This window comes from Martes martes (assembly GCF_963455335.1).
Source record: "Martes martes genome assembly, chromosome: 7".
NCBI lineage: Eukaryota > Metazoa > Chordata > Mammalia > Carnivora > Mustelidae > Martes > Martes martes.
This window is the reverse complement of record NC_137894.1, coordinates 39447708-39471817: the sequence shown is the minus strand read 5'-3', so window position 1 is coordinate 39471817 and position 24110 is coordinate 39447708. Positions and strand designations below refer to the sequence as shown.

Below are 24110 nucleotides of genomic sequence, written 5' to 3'. Positions count from 1 at the left end.
ATTCCTGCCAAGCTAGTGGGTGACCAGCGATAATCTCATTGGTTTCTGTTTTGTATTTCTATGATTACTAGGGACATTGAACTTTTTCTTATCATGTGTAGTGGATCACTTTTGATGTCCTGCTGTCGAACCGATGTTTTCTGTCCTGTCTCTTCCACCGCAATAGGTCCTCTCATCCCTGACCTTGTGCTCCTGGAAGAGAACAGCACCTCTCATTGAATTCCTCCGGTGGAGGCACAGAGTGAGTTACTTATAACCATTTTTTGTGCCCTGGAGTTAGCAGAGAGATTAAGACCATGAGGTTGCATATTTGCATCCTGGCTCTGGGATTGTGGTTTGTAGTGGGACTCCAAAATTGGTAGTTTGCTATTGGTCTCATAAGATACATATTATAAATTACATTTGTCGCTACAGAATCGTGTCTCTGCGAGGTGCCATTAGTGTCCGAGGCTCCACAGGTGGTAAGCAGCAAGTGGAATTTGAGCTTAAAGCTGGCAGAGACAGGTCATCGGATTCTGCCTGCCATATTGCTTTGCTCGCTGCCTTCTCTCTGGGCATGCCACCTGGCCTCCCCCTAGCCTGTTGTGGTGCAACACCCCTGAACTGCTGTCTTCTTTCTAGGCTTTCTAGACCATGCAATGCTAGATCTTCACTTATGTGAAGCGTGGTCCATGTGCCAGCAGCAGCCGCATTTGGGAGCCTGTTAGAGACGTAGGATGTCAGGCCCCACCCCACCTACGTCTTAATCCCATTTAAACACAATTCCCGGATGATTCCTGGGTACATGAAGGTTTGAGAAGCACTGGGAGGGAGCATGTTATTAGTAAAATTAATGCATCTTATTTTCCCAATTATTAGGTCCTGGAAAGAATTTTTTTTTTTTTTTTTTTTTGTATCCCCCAATGGTACCTCATGCTGTGAAGGCACACAGGAGCCACTGAGCGCTTGCAACTTAAAAAGCTATAGGTCCCACCACCCCTCCTCCTTTTTCAGCCTGTACCCCCACAGCTCCGAGGAAGGGTCTGATGCGAAGATATACAAATACCCAGGTCTGCAACTCTGGGGCTTTGTGCCAAGAAAAGTCAGATTCTTGGGGCCAAGATGAATGAGGAAGGAACTGTTGGGAACAGTGCCCGGGCAGCAAAGAGGCAAGGCATCAGACAAACCCCGAGTCAGATCTGGGCTCAGACAGTTATCAGCAATGCTCCCAAGCTGTGTCAGGTCCATGAGCCCCAGCTTCCTGATCTGCACAGCCAATAATACCTGTTTCCGAGCGTCACTGGGAAGGTTCCATGAGACTAACCCTCTCGACCTGCTTCGGTGGCCTCCCTGCGGTGGGAATTCTGGAAGCATCATTCCCTTCCCTCTGCTCTTTTCCGTCCTCCGAACCGTGTGGGTAAGCACCCGTGAGAAGGCTTTGGTGTGTTTTATACAGCCTTTCAGATCGACTCACAGAGAACTGTCACCGGGAACAGCCACTAGGCCTGAGGAATGACCCTCGAGCTGAGGGAGTGCGGGGAGGGCTGGCTGTCAGAAGCAGAGCTCTTCGAATGGGCCAGAAAGTCATGCAAGAATAGCTAAGTGTCTAAGAGGAGAGAAGCAGTTTAATTTTCTCAAATTGATCGTGTGGAGAAATCTGTTGGCCAGCGGCAGAGTGTGCTCTTAGTAATTGCCAGGATCTTGTATCCCAGGGAGATAAAAACTCAGAGCGCTGTTGTATAAGGGAGTCGAGGGCATAAATCTGCCATGGGCCGCTCCTGGCCATGAGGCCCGTAGGATGAGTGGGGGAGCGTAGTTCAGAGGTGAGAGGCCTGCTGTTTTCCATCTCTACTGGGGACAAGCCCCAGAGAGAAATGGGCTTCCCAACAAAGGAAGGTGGGAGAGGAGAGACAAGTTTCCTGGACACTAAGGGAGGCGGAGGGGGGAGGGCCTGGGGAAGGGCAGAATTCTTCTCTCATGGAGAAGTGTAGGACTCTAGAGAAGCAGAGCTGCCATGGCAAAATGTGTCGGGCATCCCTTTGCTGACAGGACTGAAGGGGCAGCTGGACCACCCTTTCTTTCTTTTGTGTCTTACTCTGTCCCCAACCCCTTATTGTCCCCGGGGACTTTGGGGCCAAGGGAGACTGTTAAATCATTAAATCGCACAGAGCAGAGCTTCTTAAGGCTACTCCCTTGGTCCACATCAGAAATTCTTAGGGCTTTTATCAGCAAATGTGTGTCCTGGGTTCCTTCACAAACCACAGTGCATCAGAAGGTCTGAAGGTGTCTTTGGGAAACCCGCATATTTAATAAGCTCCCCAGGGGCTCTTTGGCACTCAAAGATTTGAAAGGCGCCCTCACAGAATGGGATTTCGAGATTGTGATCTGTTGAAAGCATTTCTCTGGGTGAGCAACAAAATGGAAATGTCTGTCTTGGTCCTTGCCACTCAAAGTACAGTCCTTGGACTGCAGCACCCACAGACAACTCCTGATGATTCAGCTGAAGTCTGAAAAAGACTGGGCCAGTGAGGCCGTTCTCGAACTCCAAGGCAGGTAGCTCTGGATCATAGGCAGTGGAGAGAGGCTAGACGGGGAGTCAGAAGACCCGGGTGCAAATCCTAGTCCTTCCCCCTGTGGCTGTGTGAACTCCGGATGGCCATCTCACCCTTCTGAGCATCCACGTGCCATCATGGGACGTGATTGTGGCTATTTTATGATATCAATGCAAGTGTTAACTGTGGAGGTGCTGAGACGAGGAGATGCCTGCCGGATGTCAGGGGAGGCTGCGCGTCAGTACTCACCGTTGCTGGGTTTCTCCCGCTTTGACTTTGATGGTCTTGACAACGAGGCCCGAGTAGAGAGGCCCTTGGCTCCATGGGATGATGGTTTGGACTGTGTTCCAGACATTGGTCCATACTGCGCCATTTTCCCACTTGAACTTGATCATGATGAGCTCGCCGATATCCGAATCCAACGTGATGAGAAAGGAATAGGTTTTATTACTAGTAATTTCTTCATCCCTTGAAGATACAAAGGAAATCAGACCTAGTTTATTTGGAAGAGCAAAGTCATGTTGGGCACATTCAGGCTGTGTTGGGTTTACCCGAGTGACTTGGGAAGGTTTTTTTGGCTGCATTTTCCAAACTGGTATGGGACAGACTATTAGTAGGAACAGTAGTGGGTGGACCAGACCATTAATACTGGGGAAACCGTGTATTTTTTAGGTTAGCATAATTAAGAGGCTCTGAGAGTTCTGCCATAACGAATCTGGTAACTCTCTTGAGCTCATGCTTCCAAGCTTCTGCTTTAACAAATTAGGAAAACTGCTCCCGAGAAGACAGTGGGGCTTTGGCAATGACCTCTGGGTAGTTCAGCTCCCTTGAGGTTTGATTAACACAGTAGAGCCACCCCACACTCTTATCTCCCTGCTCATGCTTTTTTCCCTTCCCATAAAAGTAGAAACAACGAAGTTTAACAGTAATAGAAAACCACATGGTAAAGGGATGCACCAATTTGGAGCAAAATTTAAATGCAAATCCTTGGTTATCATTAGCAGCTTTAACTAGTCTGTATGACATTAGCATGTCCCAACACTGACTGAGCAGGAGATGCCCTTCCCACCTTGGAACTATTCCCCAGGGGAGAACTGGGACAGTGCAGAAGTAACTGTGGATTTGGGGAGAGACAGGTGGATGCAGGGTTCCTCCGCACAGCTTGTCATAGCTCTTCTTGTAGAATGTTGTAAGGAATTGCTTAGGAATCCCTCCACCCCGGTAGGCTGTGATCACCCTAGGGCTAGGGTCCCCTCTACCTTTGGGGCCAAGCCCAGACTAATACTTGCTGAACGACAGAATCCGTGTGATGACCAGAGACCCAAGGCTGGAGGAGATCTTCTGGAAGCTGAGAACTGTCCCTAGGACAGGCGGAAGGCTAGTGTTTCTTCCAAGGAAGAGGCCACAGTGAGGGTCGAGATGTGGAGAAAAAGCCTTATGTCTGGTCGTTGAGGCTGGGCATCCTCTGAGGGAGGCATGAGGCCACTGTTCACATTGTGAGCAGGTGTGTAACAGGGCAGAGGACAGATGGGCAGAGCTGGCAGTGCAGGCTGACTGAGATGGGAAATTTGTGCCAAGTTAAAACCTATTTGGTTTCTGGGTTATGGCTTTCAGAACTCACTGGAAAGGAGCTCAGGGCTGTCCTGTGGACACCTGCTCCCACCCTCCCTGCTCCTCCTGCCTGGTTCTTCTGCCTGCACAGTAGATGATGGACTTTGCCACCTCTGGCTTCCCTCTCTGCTCAGCTCATCTCACAATGAACCCATTGTTAACACAGGTCATTTCACTGTAATGCAGTCTTCGGGACAGGTTGAGGCTGAGGAGGGATGACAAGGCGATGGCGGTGGGGGGTCATCCCATTGGACAGGTGTTTGGGGCAGTCACGTGGGCTGTGTCTGGCCTGGCCCTTGAAAATTATGGGGTCCGCCTAGACCCTGTGAGAAAAAATAGCACACCATCAGCATAGATGGCGTTGCACCTCATACTCACAGAGTGATGGTGATTTTCTGGTTTTCCTCTTTTGTTCCGAGGAGTGTCATAGTAAAAGTTGGTTCTACGGGTTTCTTAAGTTGGTTGATGAACTGGATCTTGAACTGGTAATGATACACTAAAGAGAGAAAGTGGAGGGGGAGAGGGAGAGGGAAAGAGAATTTAAATAGGAAAAACAGGAATTTTTAAAAATTAAAAATATCATATTTTTAAAATTTAAGAATGCAGAGGGAGAAGTCTGGATGGATAGACACCAACTCCCCTCCCCTCCCCGCCCAGGTGGAGGGATTATGAATACTTTAGAAATTTTTTCTTTTTCCTTCTCTGTATTTATTAAACATTTACAGAGGACATATGGTGTGTGTATAATATAATAATGAGTATTATCTAACAGAAGCGGGCAGAGTGGGAATATGGTATACCTAACATTCTCACCCGTTTCTGGGTGCAATCCTGTTGGACTGTTCATGTGTTTGACAAGAGTCCCCTTTCATAAATTGAAGGATATTATCGTTTTGAGGCACCTGACACAGGCAAGAGGATGCATTGCCATTTTCAATGTTTGCCTCTGTTTGATGGGGTCCATTTTGGGATGGGCAGAGCTCTAGTTAAGAAGCATATGCTCTAGTGACCACATCTCTGTATTCTGGGGCAGTTGCTGGGCACTAGCTCCGTGGGGTTCCACAAGGACATTTTCTGATGGAAATAAGACAACTCTAGTTCTAGCACTTGGATCTAAAATGTCTCTGTCTTATCAAATGTTCAGAATGTCCTTCCACTGGGTTGCATAGGAGACGGTAACATATTTTACTCTTCTTTACCTAAATACAGTCTATATTTAATTAATAAAAGTGAATAGTTTACTGTCACACAGGTATGGTTAAACACTTCGTACTACCTCATCTCATCCACTCATCAGAAGAACCCTAGGAGGTGGGTATTGTTGTCGTCATCCCCATTTTATGAATAAGAAAACTGGGGCCCGGAGAACAGAAGGGACTCATTCAAGGTCACATAGCAGAGTCTGTCTCTTAGCCTGGGCCTATTGCTAAGGCTCCTAATGGCCTTGACTAACCTTGTGTTGTTACACCAACTGCCTACTGGGCTGTTCTTGCAGTTACCCAACTTCATTCCAAAATGAATGGACTGCTTGGACTTCTGTCTCTCGCTGTCTCCATAGTCTCTACATGCCTATACTGTTTTAGCTCCGAGATGGCCAACAGGCTTCATATGGCATGCCAGTTCCACCTGATTGATCGGACTGCCCAGAGCCCTATGTGGAGATGGGTACTGAGGCTACACCCAGGCTCTTGGGGAGATCGGTGTCTGCCTTGGGCAGAGAAGAGGGGTTTATGGGCTGCTTGCTGTGGATTTGCCTTTCCTGTTCTAGGTAATGATTCATCCACTAATTCTGATACAGTGACTTCCACGATGTAGGTGTCTAACCAGCTTGGTGGGATGAACGAACCAACAGTTGGCTTGGGAGGAACATGATGTGTATTCCCATTTAGCAAGATGGAAGCCACCTCTGAGTCCCCAAGACATGAGTTTTAAGCTGTGTTGCAGGAGAATTCCCACCAGAAAGCACAGATCATGACACTAGCCACTTACTTGCTCATCTATCCCATACCCCCAACACGTGGAAATTCATCAGCTTTGTGAGTCAGTCTCCTACCTACCAAATGCCGCACGACCATGGGAGGTTGGGAGCCTCACACGGACCCAGCAACAGCTGCCGTGGTGGCGTGCTGCCAGGACCCCAGCTGCAGTGTCCCAGGCTGCCTGGTTCTCTGGGATTCTAGGTTGTTTGCACAACCCTCCCCTTTGGCATAAACTGACCTTCTCATTTGGGTTTTGTGGTGGCCTTGCTTACGAGCGTAGGGTTATCTCTTGGGTTGACTCTGAAGCCCAGAGTTTCTTTTTGTATATTTATGTTCATGGCAGGAGCCAAACACGAACTGAGGACTTTTATAGGCCAGGAGTTTTCTGCTTTAGGTAGAAGTTAGCTTGGGCCTCACCTGGCCCTGAGCACAGTGCCCTATGCCCAGCGGGTGCTCAGATCGTTATAAATGGAATAAAGTAATTTGAGATGCTCAGGACTGTGAGGCTGAGGGTGAGAAACAAGAGAAGTGCAGTGGGCCCAGGTTCCAGAAAGGGTCCCTCCACCCTGGCTGGCAGTGATGGAGACAGGGACTCTGGCCCAACATCCCAGAAGCCTCTGAGAGGCTGTATACGCTTTGGGGTGTAGGAAGAGAACCCTGTCGCAGGCAGACAGTGTTGTAAGTTGAACAGAGGCAAAAGGAAAGGTCCTTCCGAAAACAAGGCCATAGGTGTGTGGGGTGGGGGTCAGATGTGGACAGGAGGGGGCGGGAGGATTGGCCTCCGATAGCCTCCTAACAAGGAGGCAGGCATCTTGCAGAGCACTCAAGGATCCCCTATAGCAACCAATTTTAATCCAATTTCATACGTATGAAGTGGAAGTCTACTGTGCTCAGGCCAGTGCTAAGAGCTGTTGGGGACAGAGGAGTTAAAGAGGATGATTGGCAGTACGCATGATACCAACACTGGCTAATATTTATTTTGTTTACCTGTGCCAGGCACTTTGCACCCATTATCTCATTTAATCCTCACAACAGGTGATACAATCATCACTTCCTTTTAGAGAGGAGGAAACTGAAGCACAGAGAAGTTAGGTGACTTTCCCAGTATCACACAGCTTGGAAGTAGTGTAGTTGGGATATAAGTCCGGGACACCAGGCTCTAGAACTTGAACTTTTAAGTGTTTGTGCCTGGGACCATAGCTTTATATACCCTAAAGAAAAGGTTGAAATATGGACAGAGATTTAAGTTCAAGAGTGTCATAACAGAACTGTTTAACTGTATAACTAAAAATAAATCAGCAACACCTGAGATATTCACCTGTTGAAGAATGACTATGGACTGACTAATCAGGACAATCATGAGAACTACCACTTAGCTTTTTATCGTGTCCCCAACACTGAGCCAGTCGCATCAAGTAATTACCTCTTTTCTCTTTACAACAACTTCATAAGATGCCCGCTTTATCTTCCCTTCGCATCATTTTACAAATGCAGAAGCTGATGCTTGGGGAAAGTTAAGTAACTTGTCCATTGTGGTGCAGCTAAGAACGGGGGAAGCTGCAATTAGACTTGAGACTGCTGATTCCGAGTTCATATTCCCAACCATGTGATTTACTCTTATGAAGTCATTAAAAGATATTTTTTGAGCAATTTCAATCCTTCTGAAAGAAGTGGGGGGAAAAAAAGCCCCAAACAACAACCAGGATACAAAATTGCATCTCTGACATGAGACCAACTTTATAAAACAGAATACACAGGAAGGGATTCATAAAATGTAACAGTGCTTATCTCTGAAGAGGAGAGAGGGGTCATTTTTATGTTTCTTCACGCTTTCCTGCAAGTTCTGGGTTTTCTACAATATGCTTGTATTCTAATTAGACTCTTGCTGGAAAAAGAAAAAGCTTTTAAAAGTATTAGAATAGAAAACAAGAGGTCCAAAAGCCACTGTGCTCCACTTAGAGGAGCTTGTAGCTGGGAAGCTAAGTCACTTCTGTGACTCTTGTCCCCTTCTTTCTTCTTGTCTCGTGGGCTAGGCATCCACGGTCATGTCTTCTCTCCCCAGGGCAGTCTCGGTGTCATGTGAATGCTCCTGTCATCACAAGTCCCAGCATGCAGCGGGCACCTAAGGGGTCTTTAGCGGTTCTTTTGTGTGACGATAAGGCAGGACATGTGCTGCATTAAAGAACCTAACTATGAATGGGGGTCGGCACTTGCAGAGATCCTAGGAGACACCAGTCTATACACGAAGTGTTCTGCCTCCATCATTTTTGGTCCTTGTAACGAGACTAGATAAGGTGCAGGCCCTGTCGGTTTCCTTAGTTTCCTTAGTATCGCCCACCCACTGGAAGGAGTCCCACCCATGCTCTTGAGCTGGCCCTGGGCAGCAGAGTCCTGTTTTCTCCAGAGACCTAGGATGTCAGTTACTCTGCTGGACGTCAGACAAGGAAGCAGAGATTTGGACACAGATCCAAGGTCACCCAGAGTGTTACAGGCAGAGCCAAATTTGAACCCAGATGTCTGTCTGATTCTAAAATCCCCTTCCCCCTGTCTCCTGAGGTCCTGGTTCTGTAAGCCGCATCTGCTCTTTAAAAGCAAATGGCAAACCCTCAGTCCCCGAGGAAAGGCAGCCGTCAAAACCTTCCTGGAAGGAAGCCACTGAGACAAAGTGCCTCGTGGGTCTCACCCGCTGACATCCATCCTGGGCTATGGCTGTTGCAGATTCTTCCTGCCTGTCCCCTGAAGGCCTAGCCCCTGAGTGGGGATAAATGGCTCAGGTCCCTGCGCCAGAGATGGGTTTTTGTCTTCCTTTGTTCTTCACTCATGAGTAGGAGATGGATTTCCATGTCCGAGATGCCACAGTTGCACAATTCTGGGGGAGGGTGTAAAATCCAAGGGTCGGCTTGCCAGGACCCCTTTAGCTTCCATCCTTTGAGTGAGAATTACCTGACCTCCTGCAGGATCTTCCCAGGGTGGGGTCTGTGCAGGAAGTTGGAACCCCAAAGGTGAAGGAGTGGCCAGGAGTCTGAGTCCACTGGCCTCCCAAGCACTCCTGAAGAATATGTGGGCTGTGGAGGGGCCCAGGGGTGAGGGGATGAGGGCACCCTTGTGTCTGTGAGAGCCCAGTTGTAGAACTCACCAGGTTGATGGCACTGGTGGTCCCAAATGACCTGCACTAGGGAAGTCACTTTTTTGGGGAGAAATTTTGAAATGGCATTATTTTTGTAAATATAAAAGAGGCTTTCATACGGAGAACTAACTAGATGTTCTTATTTTGGATTTTTGTGTTTTTCTTTGAAAGAAAAAGAGACAATTTGCCTGTCATCCCCCACTCCCTGGCCCCTCCCCTTCCCCCCCAGACAATGATGCTGTTACAAAGATTAAGGAAAAAAGCAGGAGTCATTTTGCTCACTTTCCCTCATGACATATTTAGTAAGGATTTTAAAAAATGATTTAGGAAAAATGCTTTTGATCCTGTGACTGCAGAGGGGACAGCCCAGTGCATTCCTCGGTTCGGGCAGGAGAAATTATTTGAGGTCTTAAAGATAAAGAGCATGAAACAGTCCATTAACCCTGAATGAGATCAGGCAAATGCCACCTAGAGCAGAGATGGGAGGTCTCTGGAGATTCTCCTCAAATAGAGTCTTCCTGAGGTTCAGTACCCTAAAAGCCCCGGATTCTGATCTCGTGTAAACCCCACTGGTGCCACTTAATTCTTTTTATAAGCCAGCCACAGTAGACACTGGCTTAGTGGAATTTATGAAAAGAGAATATTTTGTTTCTCCTTCTTTTTCTTCTCCTCTTCCTCCTCCTTCTTCTTTTTGTCTCATGGAAAAAAAAAAAAATGATTCCAGATCATTAGATATTGGCTCTGGGAGATATTATGACTCTCTTTGCAAACATCAAAGAGGCCTTTTTCTTTCAGTGTATCGATTTTCTTTCATGAAGATGGGAGGAATGAGATCTCTTGTGTTGTCTCGCCACACCGAGGGCTGGTTCCTAGACATGAGATGCCTCTAACTCGAGAGGGAGGCTTCGGACCTGACTCTGAGCCTGAGGATGGCACCGTGAGGGGTTACCCCACCAGGGGGCCAGCACCCAGGGAGGCTGGAGCAGGGACGGCGGGCGCAGGTGATTTTGGAAGCAGGTGTATTGTGCAGCTCTGGGCTCATGTTGGTGGCTGCAGTTGGGTTTCACAGTACCATGAGACACCCCATAAAGTGCTTCAGAGTCAGTGTTTCCCAAATGCATGTGGGGTATTTTCGGTGGAAGACAGTCAGGGCCTGGAAGACTTGGGAAGAGTTTTTTGCCTCCCATTTATCTGCCTTTAAGAATTTAGATAGGGGCCTAGTCCAGAGAGACAGCTCCTGCCACAGAGAGCTGCAGAGTCTGGGTGATGAGGATGGGAAGTGGCGGGTGGGAAGTGGGGGGGGGGCCTGGGAGGGTGGGGGGCTTCAGGCCTGTGTGTTGATTCCGTTCTGTGTCGCATTGCCTCTGCATGTTGTGACGAATATTTGTTTCCCAAACCTTGGCTCTTCTCATCTTCCTGTGAATTAACTTCCTTCTCTCTGAAGCCCCACAGCCCCACCCCCCTCTCTTTAGCTCAGGATGGCAGGTAGGCTTCAACTGCCTGGCTTCTTTGAATCTCTCACGGCTCTGGGAGGCTCTAATACACATGAAATTAACATTTTCTCCTGTTGAGCTGTTTTATGTCAACTTAATTAATAGGCCAGCCAAAAGAAAGGGTAGAGGAAAAAATTTCCTCCCCTACACCCTGATGTCAGGGGATTGGATGCTTGCCGCTTCTGTGGGCAGTTGCCTTTTCTGCTGGGGGTGAGATTGGGGGAGTGTGTGTGTATGTGTGTGTGTGATAAGGAGTGTTGTGCTGACTGGCATCATGCTGCCTGCTGTTTGTGCTCATAGGTGCTTCATGTGGGAGGACAACAGGAGCCCTCAGCTGAGGGCCTGGAGTCCTCTCTCTACCACCTACCACCGTATGGTCGTGAGCCCTCATAGCCTCTTTGAAGCTCCATTTCCTCATGTGTAAAATGGGCATCAAGAGGACTCTAACAGGGGGTTCGTGAGAATGTGATGCGATGGGACGGTGTATATTAAAGTGCCCAGCTTCTAGAAGGTGTTAACCAGGGACAGCTTTTCCCTTCCTATGTGCTGAACTGACCAGGCACGGTTCTGAGCTACACCCCCAGGGACTGGTTTTAGCGGTTCGTGCCCATACTCATCCACACACCATCACCCCGTGGCTAAAGAAACTGAGACCCGCATGGGTTTTGTCACTAGGTCAAGGTCAAATATGAGGTTGGCAGCAAAGCCAAATTCTGGACATGCCCTATTCCCAATCTCAGGCCTGTGCTGTCTCTACTACACCTAGTATTTTTCTGGACCTATCCCTGGAAATTAGGGAAACCCTTCCTAAAGAAGTAGTGGAGAAAAGCCAAAGACAAATAGATTTCCCTAACTCAGAGTTTGGTTGGTTGCTTACCAACCAAAAGGTAAGAGTATTCAAGCAAGTTCCTGTAAGTGGGATGAGGCCCAGAGTGCAGAGAGAGAGAGAGGGAGAGGGAAAGAAGTAAGGAGGACCTGGCGTTGGTGCTACAGTCGGGAAACCATGTGGAGTGGAAGAACAAGGGCCGTGAACCAGAGCAACCTGGGGTCAAACAATATATTTGCTGCTCACGGACTGTGTGACTTGGGGAAGTTGCAAACTCTCCAAGTCTCAATTTATTTATTGGAAAATCCATCAGCATCAGTCCCCACCCAGACCCATCTCAGTCTCTGTCCCTCTGTCTCTGTCTCGGTTGTTGTGAGGATTATACGATAAAGGAGCTAGTTTGTAACAACATACTCAGTGGGGAGCCTGGACAGAATAGGTCCCCATAAGTGCCACTTCCTTCCGCTCTGAGTGGCCTCATCCCACTGCTGGAAGATTCATTAGATAAGGGGTTCACTAAGCAGGTCTCCCTCAGGATGGATACGTTCCCTCTCTTCTCTTTTAAAAAACAGGCTCCCAGACTGGTGAAGGCTCTCCCTGGGACAGTGAAAATAGAAGTGGGCAACAACTGCCTTGTGCTACCATCCCAGTGGGCACAGACTCTTTGATGGTTACGTTGAAATATCTTTGGAGCCAGAGGAATGAGGGCTAAGTTAGTCACCCTTTGTGGAGCTACAATTGGGAGGCCATGTTTATCTTGCCCAGCTAGACCCAGCACTAAAATATATCATACAATTAGATGTTCTCAAAAAATATGAATTATAGGTTCTCTGAAACTAGGGCTGGGCAAGTCTCTTCTTTTAAGAATCTGCAAGTATTCATCAAATACCAGTGAAGTGGGTTTGGAGGGCCCAAGTCAGAGATGATCATGATAGTGATGGGTGGAGAAAGGTGTAGTTATGCGGACCTAGATTAAAGGCCTTGTGCCAGTACCGTCAACAGAACTTTCTGTGATGATGGAAGAGATCCATTTTTGTGCTCTCCAATATGGCAGCCACATATCTGAGCACTTGAAAGGTGGCTAGTTGACTGGGGAAGCCAATGTTTGATTGCATGTAATTCCCAGTAATGTAACTAGCCACAGCCACCATACTGGGTGATGCAGCATTATCCAGATTGCAGCAACCCCCGAGCAGCTGTTCCCAAATAGGCAGAGTCTCACCCAGGGATAATTTCTGGCCATACCCAGGGCAGCTTGACGTGACTCCTGGGATGCTACTCCCCACTGGTGAACAGATTGGGGTTTTGCTCACTGGAAGGACTGAAGCAGAATGGGGGAGAATTTGGAAGGCCCAGAGAACAGGAGGGGTCAATGTGGGCCACAGCTCAGCCCGGGAACCTCTGTTAGGGGCTGAGATGGGTTCTGCCCAGTTTCAGGCAGTCCTGACTCATAGGGCCATACTCATCAGAAGTATCTGGAGCGAGATGAGTCATTGACAATAAAGATACCTGAACGTTGTCTCCAAGGGACTCCCTGCCTGTCTTCCTGGGATGGCGCTGAGCATTTACATGTTGGGAGGGGGGCTGGTCTTCAGTGAGCCCCATGAAGTAGGGACTCTGACTACTCTGGCTCAATTTACGTTTGAAAAATAAATGACTGGATGGACACATTGGTTTTTTGTAGCTGCGGGGGTGGACAGCGCTGGCCAAATGCAGTTCTCTGGTCCTCCTTCATAGGAAAGAGACCCCTGTGAGTTCACACCAGTGGCTTGTGGTAGTCGGGCATCTGGGTCCTTGGCAAAAGGGAGGAACTCAGACTGAGTGTACCTGTTGGTCTTTTTTCCCCCTCTTCCTTCCTGACATGCTTGCCTGCCCTTTCTCCCCATCTCCAAGCCCCCAGCAGATGTCCTCCAGCTCTACCAAGCTCCTCAGTTCAGAATACCCCCAAGCCGTGGAAGGTGCAAAGTAGTCTCCTTTCTTCCCAGCTGACCTCAAAACCTCCCCCTTCTTCTCTCCTCCCTCCCTCACCTCCACCGATAGACAAGGGGCAGGATCCTGAAGCGGGGAGGAAATCAATCACTCAACTAGTTTGGAGGTCTGGGTCTAAATGCTGACTCTGCCAAGAATTCACTCTGTGTCCCTGGGCAAATGATTTTCCCCAGCTGGGCCTGGGTGTCTGCGTCTGTGAAATGGCAGGGTAGAACAGCGTCTAGAAATGCTAACATTCCACGATTTAAAGCAGAGCCAGTGAAATGTGCTTATTGGAGGGGCTTAATCACTCCAGGCAGCTTTGCCATTTGAAAGAGGAGCTGGTTAACCCAAATGAGTGTCTAATTGGCAGGCTGCCGTGGGGGAGCTCCCTGAGGCGGGAGCCCTTCCAAATTCCCTCAGCTGATTTCGGATAGTACCTTCTCCTCCCCCCAAAGGGGCAGACGGCAGAGGGGACCCACTGGCCCCTCAGACAGGAAGGATCCACCTTCACTGTGATGCTCTCAGAAGCGATCAGCTGCCCACAGCAGATTTCTGTCATTCCTGGGCTTCAGGGAAGGGAAATCTAGCCAGGGAGGGCAAGTTCAAATAAACAGGAATCCTGTGCTTAAAAAACAAGTCGCCTGGGAACTTGAACTTGTGAGTGTGATAATAAAAGGAACACAGACCGGGAGTCGGATGCACCTGGTTGTTGGCCTCCTTCCAGACTGTGTGGCCGTGGGCGGGTCACTCGACCTGAGCTGCCCTTCCCTCCTCTTGAACATGAGATCATTACCCCCTGCCAACCTTGCTTGCCTGTTGTGGGGGCCGCAAAGAGGTGATGGCCGAGTCTGATGTTTTGTATAAAACGCTGTGCAAATGCAAAGTGGGGGTGACGACATGATCACCTTCTGCAGCTACAAATATTCTGGGTGGTAAGAATCAAACAGCGCAGCGCCTCTCGGCGCCGGCGCCGTGAGCATGCGCAGTGAGGGAGTGAGCCGCTAAATCACTCCGGGCCGCGGAAAGGATTAGACAGAAATGTTAACGGCAGCAGATGTCAGCTTGTTCGCTCCTGGAGGACTCGGGCTTTGGGGGAGAGATTCTCCGCTGGCTTCAGCCCCCCAAGACGCACCGCTCCGACCTCTGGTTCAACCCAGAGAGGGTCCGGGGCTCAGTTTCTGCCCCGAGGTTAAGGATCTGATGAGGAAAGTTGGAAGCCAAACTTCATCTTTGGAGGGTCTCAATAAGACAGTGATACCCTGTAAGATCAGTGGATCCAGACTTTAGAGGAAACGAGGAACCCCAAACATAGCCCAAAGGCTCCTTGTTTCATGCAGGTTGTGAGCAGAGCTGGAAAGCCGAGGGTTCCAGCTGGGGTTTGAAGACGCCTCCAGGTCCCTGCTCAATGAGACTTGGGTGATCGAGGGAACTGCTGCTCAGGGCCTTCCGGATCTAACATGCTAGGGGACCGTGAAAGTGGATGAAGAGAGGCTCACGCAAGGATCATTCCAGAAAGTATCAAGTTTTCTCCCACCTGGTGCTTTGGGGAGTGAACTTTGGGGAGTGAACAGAGAGAGAGGCTGTGCCGACATGCCGTCTGGAATCTGTGGTTTCAGGACCCCTGAGACAGCAGAGGGAAGCTTGGGCCGAGCGGCTGCCCTGGTGGCCACCCGCACTCACCTTTGAAGGGGGACTGGGCGCGTGTGACGAGGAAGAGCCTCTTGTGCTTCTTGCCCTGCCGCTCCTGGCGGATGTGGTAGCCCATCGTGTTGCAGCGACCCTTCTGGCAGCTCAGGCACAGGCCCTGGCTGAAGCTGCCCATGTCGCCGCACTGGTAGGCTGTGCTCTGCTGGCTGGGGTGCAGCAGGGAGTCGATGAAGAGATGCACGGACCGCTCGTGGGAGCATTTTATGGTCTGAGTGATGGCTGGAACACAGGGCAAGAAGGACGTTATCACCCCTCCGTTTTCCAGAGAACCCTCCACTCCAAGGATCGTCCTGTGTGCAGGGCAGATGAGTGGCACGTTGGGAAGGAGGGGTGGGATTGCTGAGGCTGACCCCCTGACCCCAGTGGGAAGGAATCTGAGAGTGGAAACTCCAGGAGTAGACCCCTCTCAGTCACATGGTGTAGAGGCATCTCCCCAGGCACCGTGAGTGTTTTAACTGGATGCCTAAGTTCCTAAGAAAATACTGAATTATTTAAGAACACAGGGTAGTGCGATTTATTTAAAAAATATTTATGTCTTAGGGGCACCTGGGTGGCTCAGTGGGTTAAAGCCTCTGCCTTCAGCTCAGGACATGATCTCAGGGTCCTGGGATCGAGCCCCACATCGGGCTCTCTGCTCAGCAGGGAGCCTGCTTCCCCCTCTCTCTCTGCCTGCCTCTCTGCCTACTTGTGATCTCTGTCTCTCAAATAAATAAATAAAATCTTTAAGAAAATATTTATGTCTTAAATGACTAAAAGTGTGCAAGTGCTGATGTCTTGTGTTGAATTAGCTGGAACAGGCTTGTGTGGGATGCCTCTTTGTTTAACCACGCTAGGTAAATGAGAGCCAAGGTACTCTTGGGGCTCAGTTAATGGTCTAGTGAAAGCTCAGTCCTCTCCTACAAGGTCTGCCCTCTGTCCTAAAGATGCCATTGCCTCCATTGGGTAACTGGTCTGTAAAACCAGCAAGGGGATTGGTTTCTAGAAGGATAATTCTAGTGACCAGGTCTACCTGGGACTAACCCCAAGCAGCAGGGTTAGGAAGTTTATCTACTATGAATTTTTGACCTTTTTTTTTTTTTTTAAACTCTCCAAATCTTAATCTAATCTTTAATAAGTGATTCTTAAGGATGTTGAAGAACCACCACAAGGTATGTAAATTACCTAATGTGAAGGTACAGCACAGGTAACTTTGCCAAAAGCTATTTCTCCCAGAGTCTGAAGCCTAAATGCTGAGATCCGACAGCTCGCTCTTGGTCTAGGGCTGCGCTTGTTGAGCACCGACTATAAGGCAGGTCCTATGCTGAGTGCTTTCATGCACGCGTTTCCTGAATCTCACCACGGCCCCCTCAGGTGGCTGTTGTAGGTGAGAAAGCTGAGCTTCAGAAGCGTTCACTAACTCATTCCAGCTCACCTAGGAGGGGTTGGGTTGGCAAAGCAGTCACCAGATTACATTCTGGGCAGATGATTTGCGAGTACCACCCCAGAAGGGGATTGCTTTTACTTTTTTTTTAAAGATTTTATGTATTTATGTATTTATTTATTTATTTATTTGACAGAGAGAGAAATCACAAGTAGGCAGAGAGGCAGGCAGAGAGAGGGGGAAGCAGGCTCCCTGCAGATCAGAGAGCCCGATGCGGGGCTCGATCCCAGGACCCTATGACCACAACCTGAGCTGAAGGCAGAGGCTTAACCCGCTAAGCCACCCAGGTGCCCCTGGGATCGCTTTTTAAACTTAAAGGTGAAGAAAAATGAGAAAAACCACACTAGAACTGGGCGAGCAAAATAAACGTACTCGGTTCCACCACTTGGAAGGTTAGCACAAAAAAGCAAATGGCACCAACAGAGATGTGTTTGTCAGGCAACCAGTTGCTCAATACCAGGCCTGTGTGGAGCTCTGGGAGAGAGTGGATCTGGGAGGAGGGCTGGTTGGTTAGCCAGGATGGAACAGGCCCCGGTGGATGACTGGAGGGGCAATGACGTGAGGGGCATGTGAGGAATGATGAGAGGAAGTTTGCAGAAGGTTCTCTCAGGCGTGGGTGGGTGGAAGGCTGGGAGTCCAGCCAAAATGAGATGACGTTGAGTTTGAAGGTCGTTCTGATACTGGAGAGGTGAAGGTGGTGATGTAATCACAGGAGAGCGTATTCTCAGTCCGGTTTTGGATGATGGAGGTGAGAAGGAGGTACGTGGGGTGGGGAGGGGTCGGGGGCAGGGTCTCCAGTTGGCTTAGCGTGAGTTGACATGTTTTCATCAGTATGATATTTTATAATAATGAGAGATTTAGAACACCCATGGAACGTATGATTTTTTGCTGACAGGCTTGTCCTTTAATCTTGTGTGTGTGGTCAACGTGCGTGTCAATATTTTAGTCTAGGATGTGGGAGAGAAGTGGGATCACAGCCCAGATAATGCCAAAATCCAGTTCCTGCCCTGAGATAAAGGAAACGACAAAGACATGTTTAGAACTGAACTTTGAATTGGAAGAATTCCAGTAAGGTCCTGTAGGACCAGCTGATTAAAGCTCCCAGGAGTGGAAGAGCTACTCCCGCTCTGGTCAAACCAAGGATCAAGAAGCTAAAGATCAAGGATCTGTTAAGTGCATCCTTGTGTGGCCCAGAACAGAGGAAGCCTCCTGGGTGAGGAAGCTTCTGGAGAAGGAGAAATAACCTCAGGCTTCAGGACTCCACTTTCAGAAGGGCCAGGACAGGCTTTGTTGGGAGGGGCTAAGAAGTAGGGATTCCTGGTGGTGCCCCCAGCTCATTGTCAGAGTGTGAGCTCCGAGGACCACTGCCAGTTAAGAGGAGGGCCTGCCGGAGGGATCCCAGCCCTTACCCACTCTCTCACAAGCTCTCCCTCTGAGTGGGCTTGGTGAGCATACACCCCGGATTCCCGAGCCCTTCCCAGAGTCCTGCAGAGTTGGAGGTTCACTGGGTCTTGGGGGCCATGTGTACGTATGGGGGATGGGAGCCAGTGCAGGCTGGCTCTCTCCCCTGGGCCATCGTACTCACCATTTAAGCCGTGCTTGGTAATATGTTTGTAGAGCTCCAGGAAGTGGCAGCCAGGCTGGAAGTAGCCCCCATTGGGGTAGAAGTCATAGTGTGCTATGGGCTGTTTGATGCCCACACTCAGGCCCATATGCTCCCGGGTGAAGGTGTGAATGGCGTCCACGAAATTGGCATCATCTGGTGAAAGACGGTCGCTGGGCGAAGATCCCTCAAACAAAGGGCCCGCGGCATCCAGTCCTAACAGGAAAAGCAAGGGTGAGGGTTAGGTGGGAGCAAGGGGAAGAAAGCAGAAAGCTCCTTTTAGCTTTCTGATGTTATTACACATTCATGAGCTAGCAGGAAGAAAAAAATCCTCAGGGATAATCTTTCTCTAGAAAATCTTGCTATAACCTTTCCACAGTAAAACCACAGTAATTCATGGTGCCGAAAATTAGACACGGGCTGCACATTATCTATGGGGAAAGAGGTCTGCAGGAACTATCCAGTGGTAGAAATAAGGTTATGAGGGAATGCTTCATTTATTTAAGCAAATCAATTTTAAGTACCTCTCAAGCTACTTTCAAGAGCATCTGTTTGCATACAAAAAGCCACTGTGCTTATTCTAAGTAGTTCTAACCTACCCATCAGAAAAGGAATTTATTTGCCTGTATGTTGTCCCTAAGTTCCCTAAACAAGCTGGCTCTTCTCCCACACCAATGTCATCTCATTGGAATGTCCAAAACAGCCTTGGGACATGACTGTTCCCTGGTGAAAATGTTCTGAGCGAATAGGACTGCTCCGAGCTCTGGTCGAGTGACAGATGTGTGTGCGCGAGACTAGAGGCAGCTCCTGGCTGGCTGGCGTCTACAAATACAAGGAGTATTTCTGCTCTCAAGGGTTTTCCTCTGTCTTTCTTCCTTCACCCTCTCTGGAAGACTCTTTGATGTCCCACATCAGCCCTGGCTTCCATCCCTGATGGGGGTGAAGGAATTGACAGGGGGCAGCGAGCGCCTGTCTCCAGCTCTCATCTGTAGTTACAAACGAAAGATGTCTTGGTGTGATTTATATTCCATTCTTCATGGGGCTGAGGAGGAGATGACAGGAGTAATTAGCTGTCCCGCTGCTTCTGTCATGAGTGGGCCTGGCTAATAATGCCTGACGTGGCCCATGGCACAGGACAGAGCGGAGAGGGTGCTGGGCCTGGTGCCGCCCCTCTGGGATTCTGACTCAGCCTTCTAGGAAGATCCTCGGGGATGGGCCTTCTGTGAAGGTCTGCTCACCCCCAGCCTACTGAGGGTTAAATCACAGAGTGATAACCATTATAACCATAGTGATAACCATATAACCATAATTGGATAACCATTCCTGGGGGGTGCACATACTGGCCCATGAAACAAGTCTCCCCAGTTCCCGGCAAGGTAAAAAAAAAAAAAAAAAAAGAGGAAGTGATTTCTCATAATGATGAATTTACTTCTTTCGTATAAATGTCTGCCATTATTTCTTATCTTCTTTTTTTTTTTTAACATTAAAACCAACCTCTTCTTTGGTGAAGTAATGGTAATCGTAGATATTAACTGCCCAAAATGTTCTTACTTGATAAAATGGGGTCATGGGACACCTGGGTGGTTCAGGCGGTTGAGCATCCAACTCTTGGTTTCGCCTCAGGTCATGATTTCATGGGTTGTGGGATCGAGCCCCGAGGTGGGCTCCATGTTCAGCGGGGAATCTGCTTGAGATTCTCTCTGTCCCTCTGTCCCTCTGCCCCTCTCCCCTCTCTCTATCTCTAAAATAAGTAAATAAATAAGTCTTCTTTATAAAATGAAAAGTCACAACAACGTTATTCATCTTAAATTTCCTTTGAATTGTTTTAGCTTGTGAAGTATTGTTTTAGCTTGTAGAGTGATGTTTAACTCATCTTGAAGGATGAGTAGGAGTTTGTTAGGTAGACTGGGGCTGGGGGCATAAGTTGTGGTGAGATATTCCAGGCAAGGGGCGTTGGGGTGGCTCAGTTGGTTGAGTATCCAACTTTGGCTCAGGTAATGATCTCGGGGTCCTGGGATTGAGTTTTGCATCAGGCTCCCCACTCAGCAAGGAGCCTGCCTCTCCCTCTCCCCTGTCTCGTGCTCTCTTTCTGTCTCAAATAGATGGATAAAGTCTTTAAAAAAAAAAAAAGATATTTCAGGTAAAGGGAAAAGGACATGTAAGGCCCAGAAGCACAGGAGGCCATGGTGTGTTCATGAAGTTGAGAAAGACCTAGTGTCATGGAAGCTTGAGACTACAGGAAGACAGCCTAGAGAGGAGAGTCCCAGAACTGTGGAACGCTACACTGAGAAGGGCTTTGGCTGGCTGGCTGGTTCCCTCCCTTCCTCCCTATTCCTTCCTTCCTTTCTTTCTCACTTAAAAATATATTTATTTATTTTTAGAGAGGGAGAGAGAGCATGTGTGCAAGTCCCGGGGGCGGGGGGCAGAGGGAAAAGGAGAGAAAATCTTAAGCAGACTCTGCAGTGAGCACGGAGCCTGATGTGGGGCTCGATCTCATGACCCTGAGATCACAACCTGAGCCCAAACCAAGGGATGGATGCTTAACCGACTGCACCACTCAGGTGTCCCTGGGCTTTCTGAGTTTTACACTGTGGCTATCTGTGCACCTTGGGGACTTGGCTGGGGAATAGACCCCTCAGGTGTGATCTTCCAAACACAACTGTGAGGTAGCATGGGGGATGAGGTTGATGTCAAGGAAGCCTGAGAGGAAAGGCCTTCTTGCACATCCCCAGCTCTTACTGGTTATCTGGAGCCATTTCCAAGTCAGTGTGGAGCCCCCTCCTTCAAACCAAATGGGTCCCAGAGTAAGACCTATGTGTTCCACAAATGTGGAAACTGAGGCGCACACGTGGCTGATGTTACCACAAATTTTGGGTGTGATCCTTTAACTTGCTCATATTGGGCTTTTTAAACTCTAGGTTGAAAATAAACTCTTTCCTGGTAAGAAGTGTATAGAAAGTCTACTTTCCAGGTCCTCTTTGGCATGACTATGAGAGGCATCCATTGGAGGAAAGGCAATAGGAGTTGGGGCTGTGATTTACTCTGAATTCTGGAGGGACAGCAGTCTAGGACAGCGGTCATGCTTGCAGCAGTGTGAAGGAGGCTGGGTGCATGGTAATTCCGAGACTGTTAGGGAAGCGGGTCCTGCCCCACACCCCCATGCCATCATTGGTTATGGGCACGGTTACCTGTAATTCTCCCTATCTTGTGCTTTCCGCCCATGTAACTGCCAGCGAATCCTGAGACATGGGCACCCAGACTGTACCCAATTAGATGAACATTGCTTCGAGAAAACTGAGCAGATTCCTGAAAGACAGAGGCAAGATGGTTAGTGGGAGAGCTGCTGGACAGAAACCTTGTATATGTCCAGCTCGTTCTCGGGGTCCCCCTTGTTCTTGGCCCCGGGTGGCAGAGGAGATGCTTAATTTAGCCTCCTGAGCCAGACTGGTTTCTCACCTTGCTGGCACCCACCTTTCAGACTCAGCTACCTGGGGCCCCGCCTGGTGATGTTGGTCCCCGTTCCTACCCTGCCTGTCTATACTAGGATATGAATGCCCTACATGGTGCTCCTGTTCATTTCTTAGGGTTTGACGGTACATGGGTGTGTTCAGATCCGCTAGCACATCCAAGGGAGTGAGCATAAAAGAGGTGGTGGATGGGGGAGGGGGAGGGAAGATAGTTCTGCAGAATAGGGGTTCTAGCAAGACATCTGAGGGAGCCCCAATGTCCCATCTCCACCTGAGCCATCCCATTCCTCCAAGCTTCGTGGAGTGGTTCTCCTGTCTGGGATGCTTACGAGACCAGCTTAATTCTCTCAGTCCCAGGGGGGTGGGGGGGGGGGCTGCGGTGAGGGGAGGGGAAGGGAGGGCAGGGCAGGCCTTGCCTCCAGCCACTGGATGAGCGCTGCCACCTCCTGGCCCACGAGGCGGGTGTTGCGGACAGCCACGGTGTAGTGGCGGTAGGCCAGGGTGAGCCAGTCGGCCAGCCCCACATTCACAGGCTGGGCCAGCTGAGACTTCAGGGCGGCGACCATCTGCCAGATCCAGTTTTCCAGGAAGCCGTCCACCTGTGGGGGTGGGGCACAAAGTCGTCAGCTTAACCAGAAGGGGACCCAGGGTGGGGGGCACTGTACTAGTCTCATCTTTCTCTCTGTTTGTCTTTTTTTCTTTCCCAACTCTTGGCTAATGAAGGCTGGGTCCTTCTTTCCAAAAGAAAGGGCTTAATGTGGGGTTTCTCGACCTTGGCACTATGGACATTTTCGGCCAGATACTTTCTGTCACGGGGCTGTTTGTGCACCGTAGGCTATCTAGCAGCATGTCTGGCCTTCATGAAGCAGGTGTCAGCAGCACTCTCCCCCACAAGTTGTGAAAACCAAAAATGTCTCTGCGCTTTGCCACATGTCCCCTGGGGGCTACCCCTGGCCTCCAACTGAGAACCATTCTCTTAACATGCCCCTATTTTAAGAGTTTCTGAGCCGTAAAATAATGGAAAAGTCTATGTAATCACGAGCTGAAAGCTGACCTATCCTTTGAGGCTCAGCTCTAACCCCTCCCCGCTCCAGGAGGCCAGCTAGGCCACAGCTCCAAATCCCAGCTCCCTTGCTCTCCTCCTGCCCACTGCATCTGCTCGCTTTTGAGGGAATAAGGCCCCATGAGTTGAAACACAGCAGGAGCTCAATCCATGCGTATGGAGCATCTTTCTGTGTATGCCCTTTGTTCGAGAACCAACCTGCAGGGCACGCCTGATGGGCTCATGGAACGATGACATTGGTGTCTGCAAGGATGAATAGGAGCTCACTTACGGAAATAAGGGCGGGCTGGTGACTGTGGGGCAGGGAGTCTGGGGTGGCCCAGACAGAAGGAAGAGCATGCGCAGAGGCACACGATCATGAGAGGGCCCCGAGGGATGTCCGGGGGGAGAAGAGTCTGGTGTGCCTCAAGACTGCTCTCCAAGCTGGAGAGCAATGCTGATGACATGGCAGGTCACTTGGGGTCAGAGGCACTGGCCACTGACCACTGACCACTTATGAACATGCACCCAGTGTCTCAGGTTCAAGTCTCGACTCTCCCAATTAGTTAGCTTTCATTAACCTTTCTGTGCACCACTTTCCCCATCTGGAAAATGGGGCTAACAGTAGTGGCCTTTCTCCAGGACTGCCGTGAAGAGGAAATCAGTCAGTCACTAGGAAGCATTTAGAACAGCGCCCGGCATGCACCAAGCACTCAGTAAATGTTAGTGATGTGCAGTTACCTTCAGAGTTAGTGACCCAGTGAGGCAGCTGCTGCTGTTCCTCTCACTAGTGAGAGTAGTTCTAGGCCCTTCTGCATTTTAAGAATGAAGCGTTCATTCTGGAAAAGGACCCTGCTAACGGTCCTGTCTTCATGGTCCATTTGTGAACAAGATACTGATTTAGTCATGAATTCAGCTCACAAATATTTCTGGAGCACCTACTGTGTAATGGCTACTGTTCAGCAGAAGAGGGAGAAGAACACTCCAGGCAGAAGGCACAGGCTGAGCCAAGACCAAGAGGAGAGAAAGCACAGCAGCCGGGGGTTGCTGGGGTTGAAGGGGGGGGGCAGGGAGAGGTAAGGGGGAGACAGGGAGAGTCAGAGGAGGCAGGGAAGGTGAGGACAAAGCAGGGAAAGGTGAAGGGGTGGGGGCATGGAGGAAGGTAGGGAGGGGGAGGAGGGGCAGGGAGGGTGAGGAGACGGAAATGTGAGGGGAGCACAAGGTGTGAGTAGAGGCAAGGGGTGTCAATGGAGGCAGGGAGGGTGAAGGGGGCAGGGTCTGAGGGGAGAGCATGGCGGGGGGTGGGAGGGTGGGGAGAGCTAACTCCGCTGTG

The 24110-nt window shown here is 49.5% G+C and overlaps 1 protein-coding gene across 1 annotated transcript in view; it reads right to left on the bottom strand.

Moving 5' to 3' along the window:
• The window catches only part of LIPC (lipase C, hepatic type), a 130967-nt gene that overhangs the window by 2774 nt on the left and 104083 nt on the right, over positions 1–24110 (bottom strand). Inside the window, exons 3-8 of the mRNA XM_080807429.1 lie at positions 22152–22334; positions 21457–21574; positions 18251–18484; positions 15219–15464; positions 4521–4638; positions 2781–2999 (exon numbers count right to left, since the gene is read on the bottom strand). Of these exons, the coding sequence (XP_080663555.1) occupies positions 2781–2999; positions 4521–4638; positions 15219–15464; positions 18251–18484; positions 21457–21574; positions 22152–22334 (1118 nt within the window). The remainder of the gene's footprint in view (positions 1–2780; positions 3000–4520; positions 4639–15218; positions 15465–18250; positions 18485–21456; positions 21575–22151; positions 22335–24110) is intronic.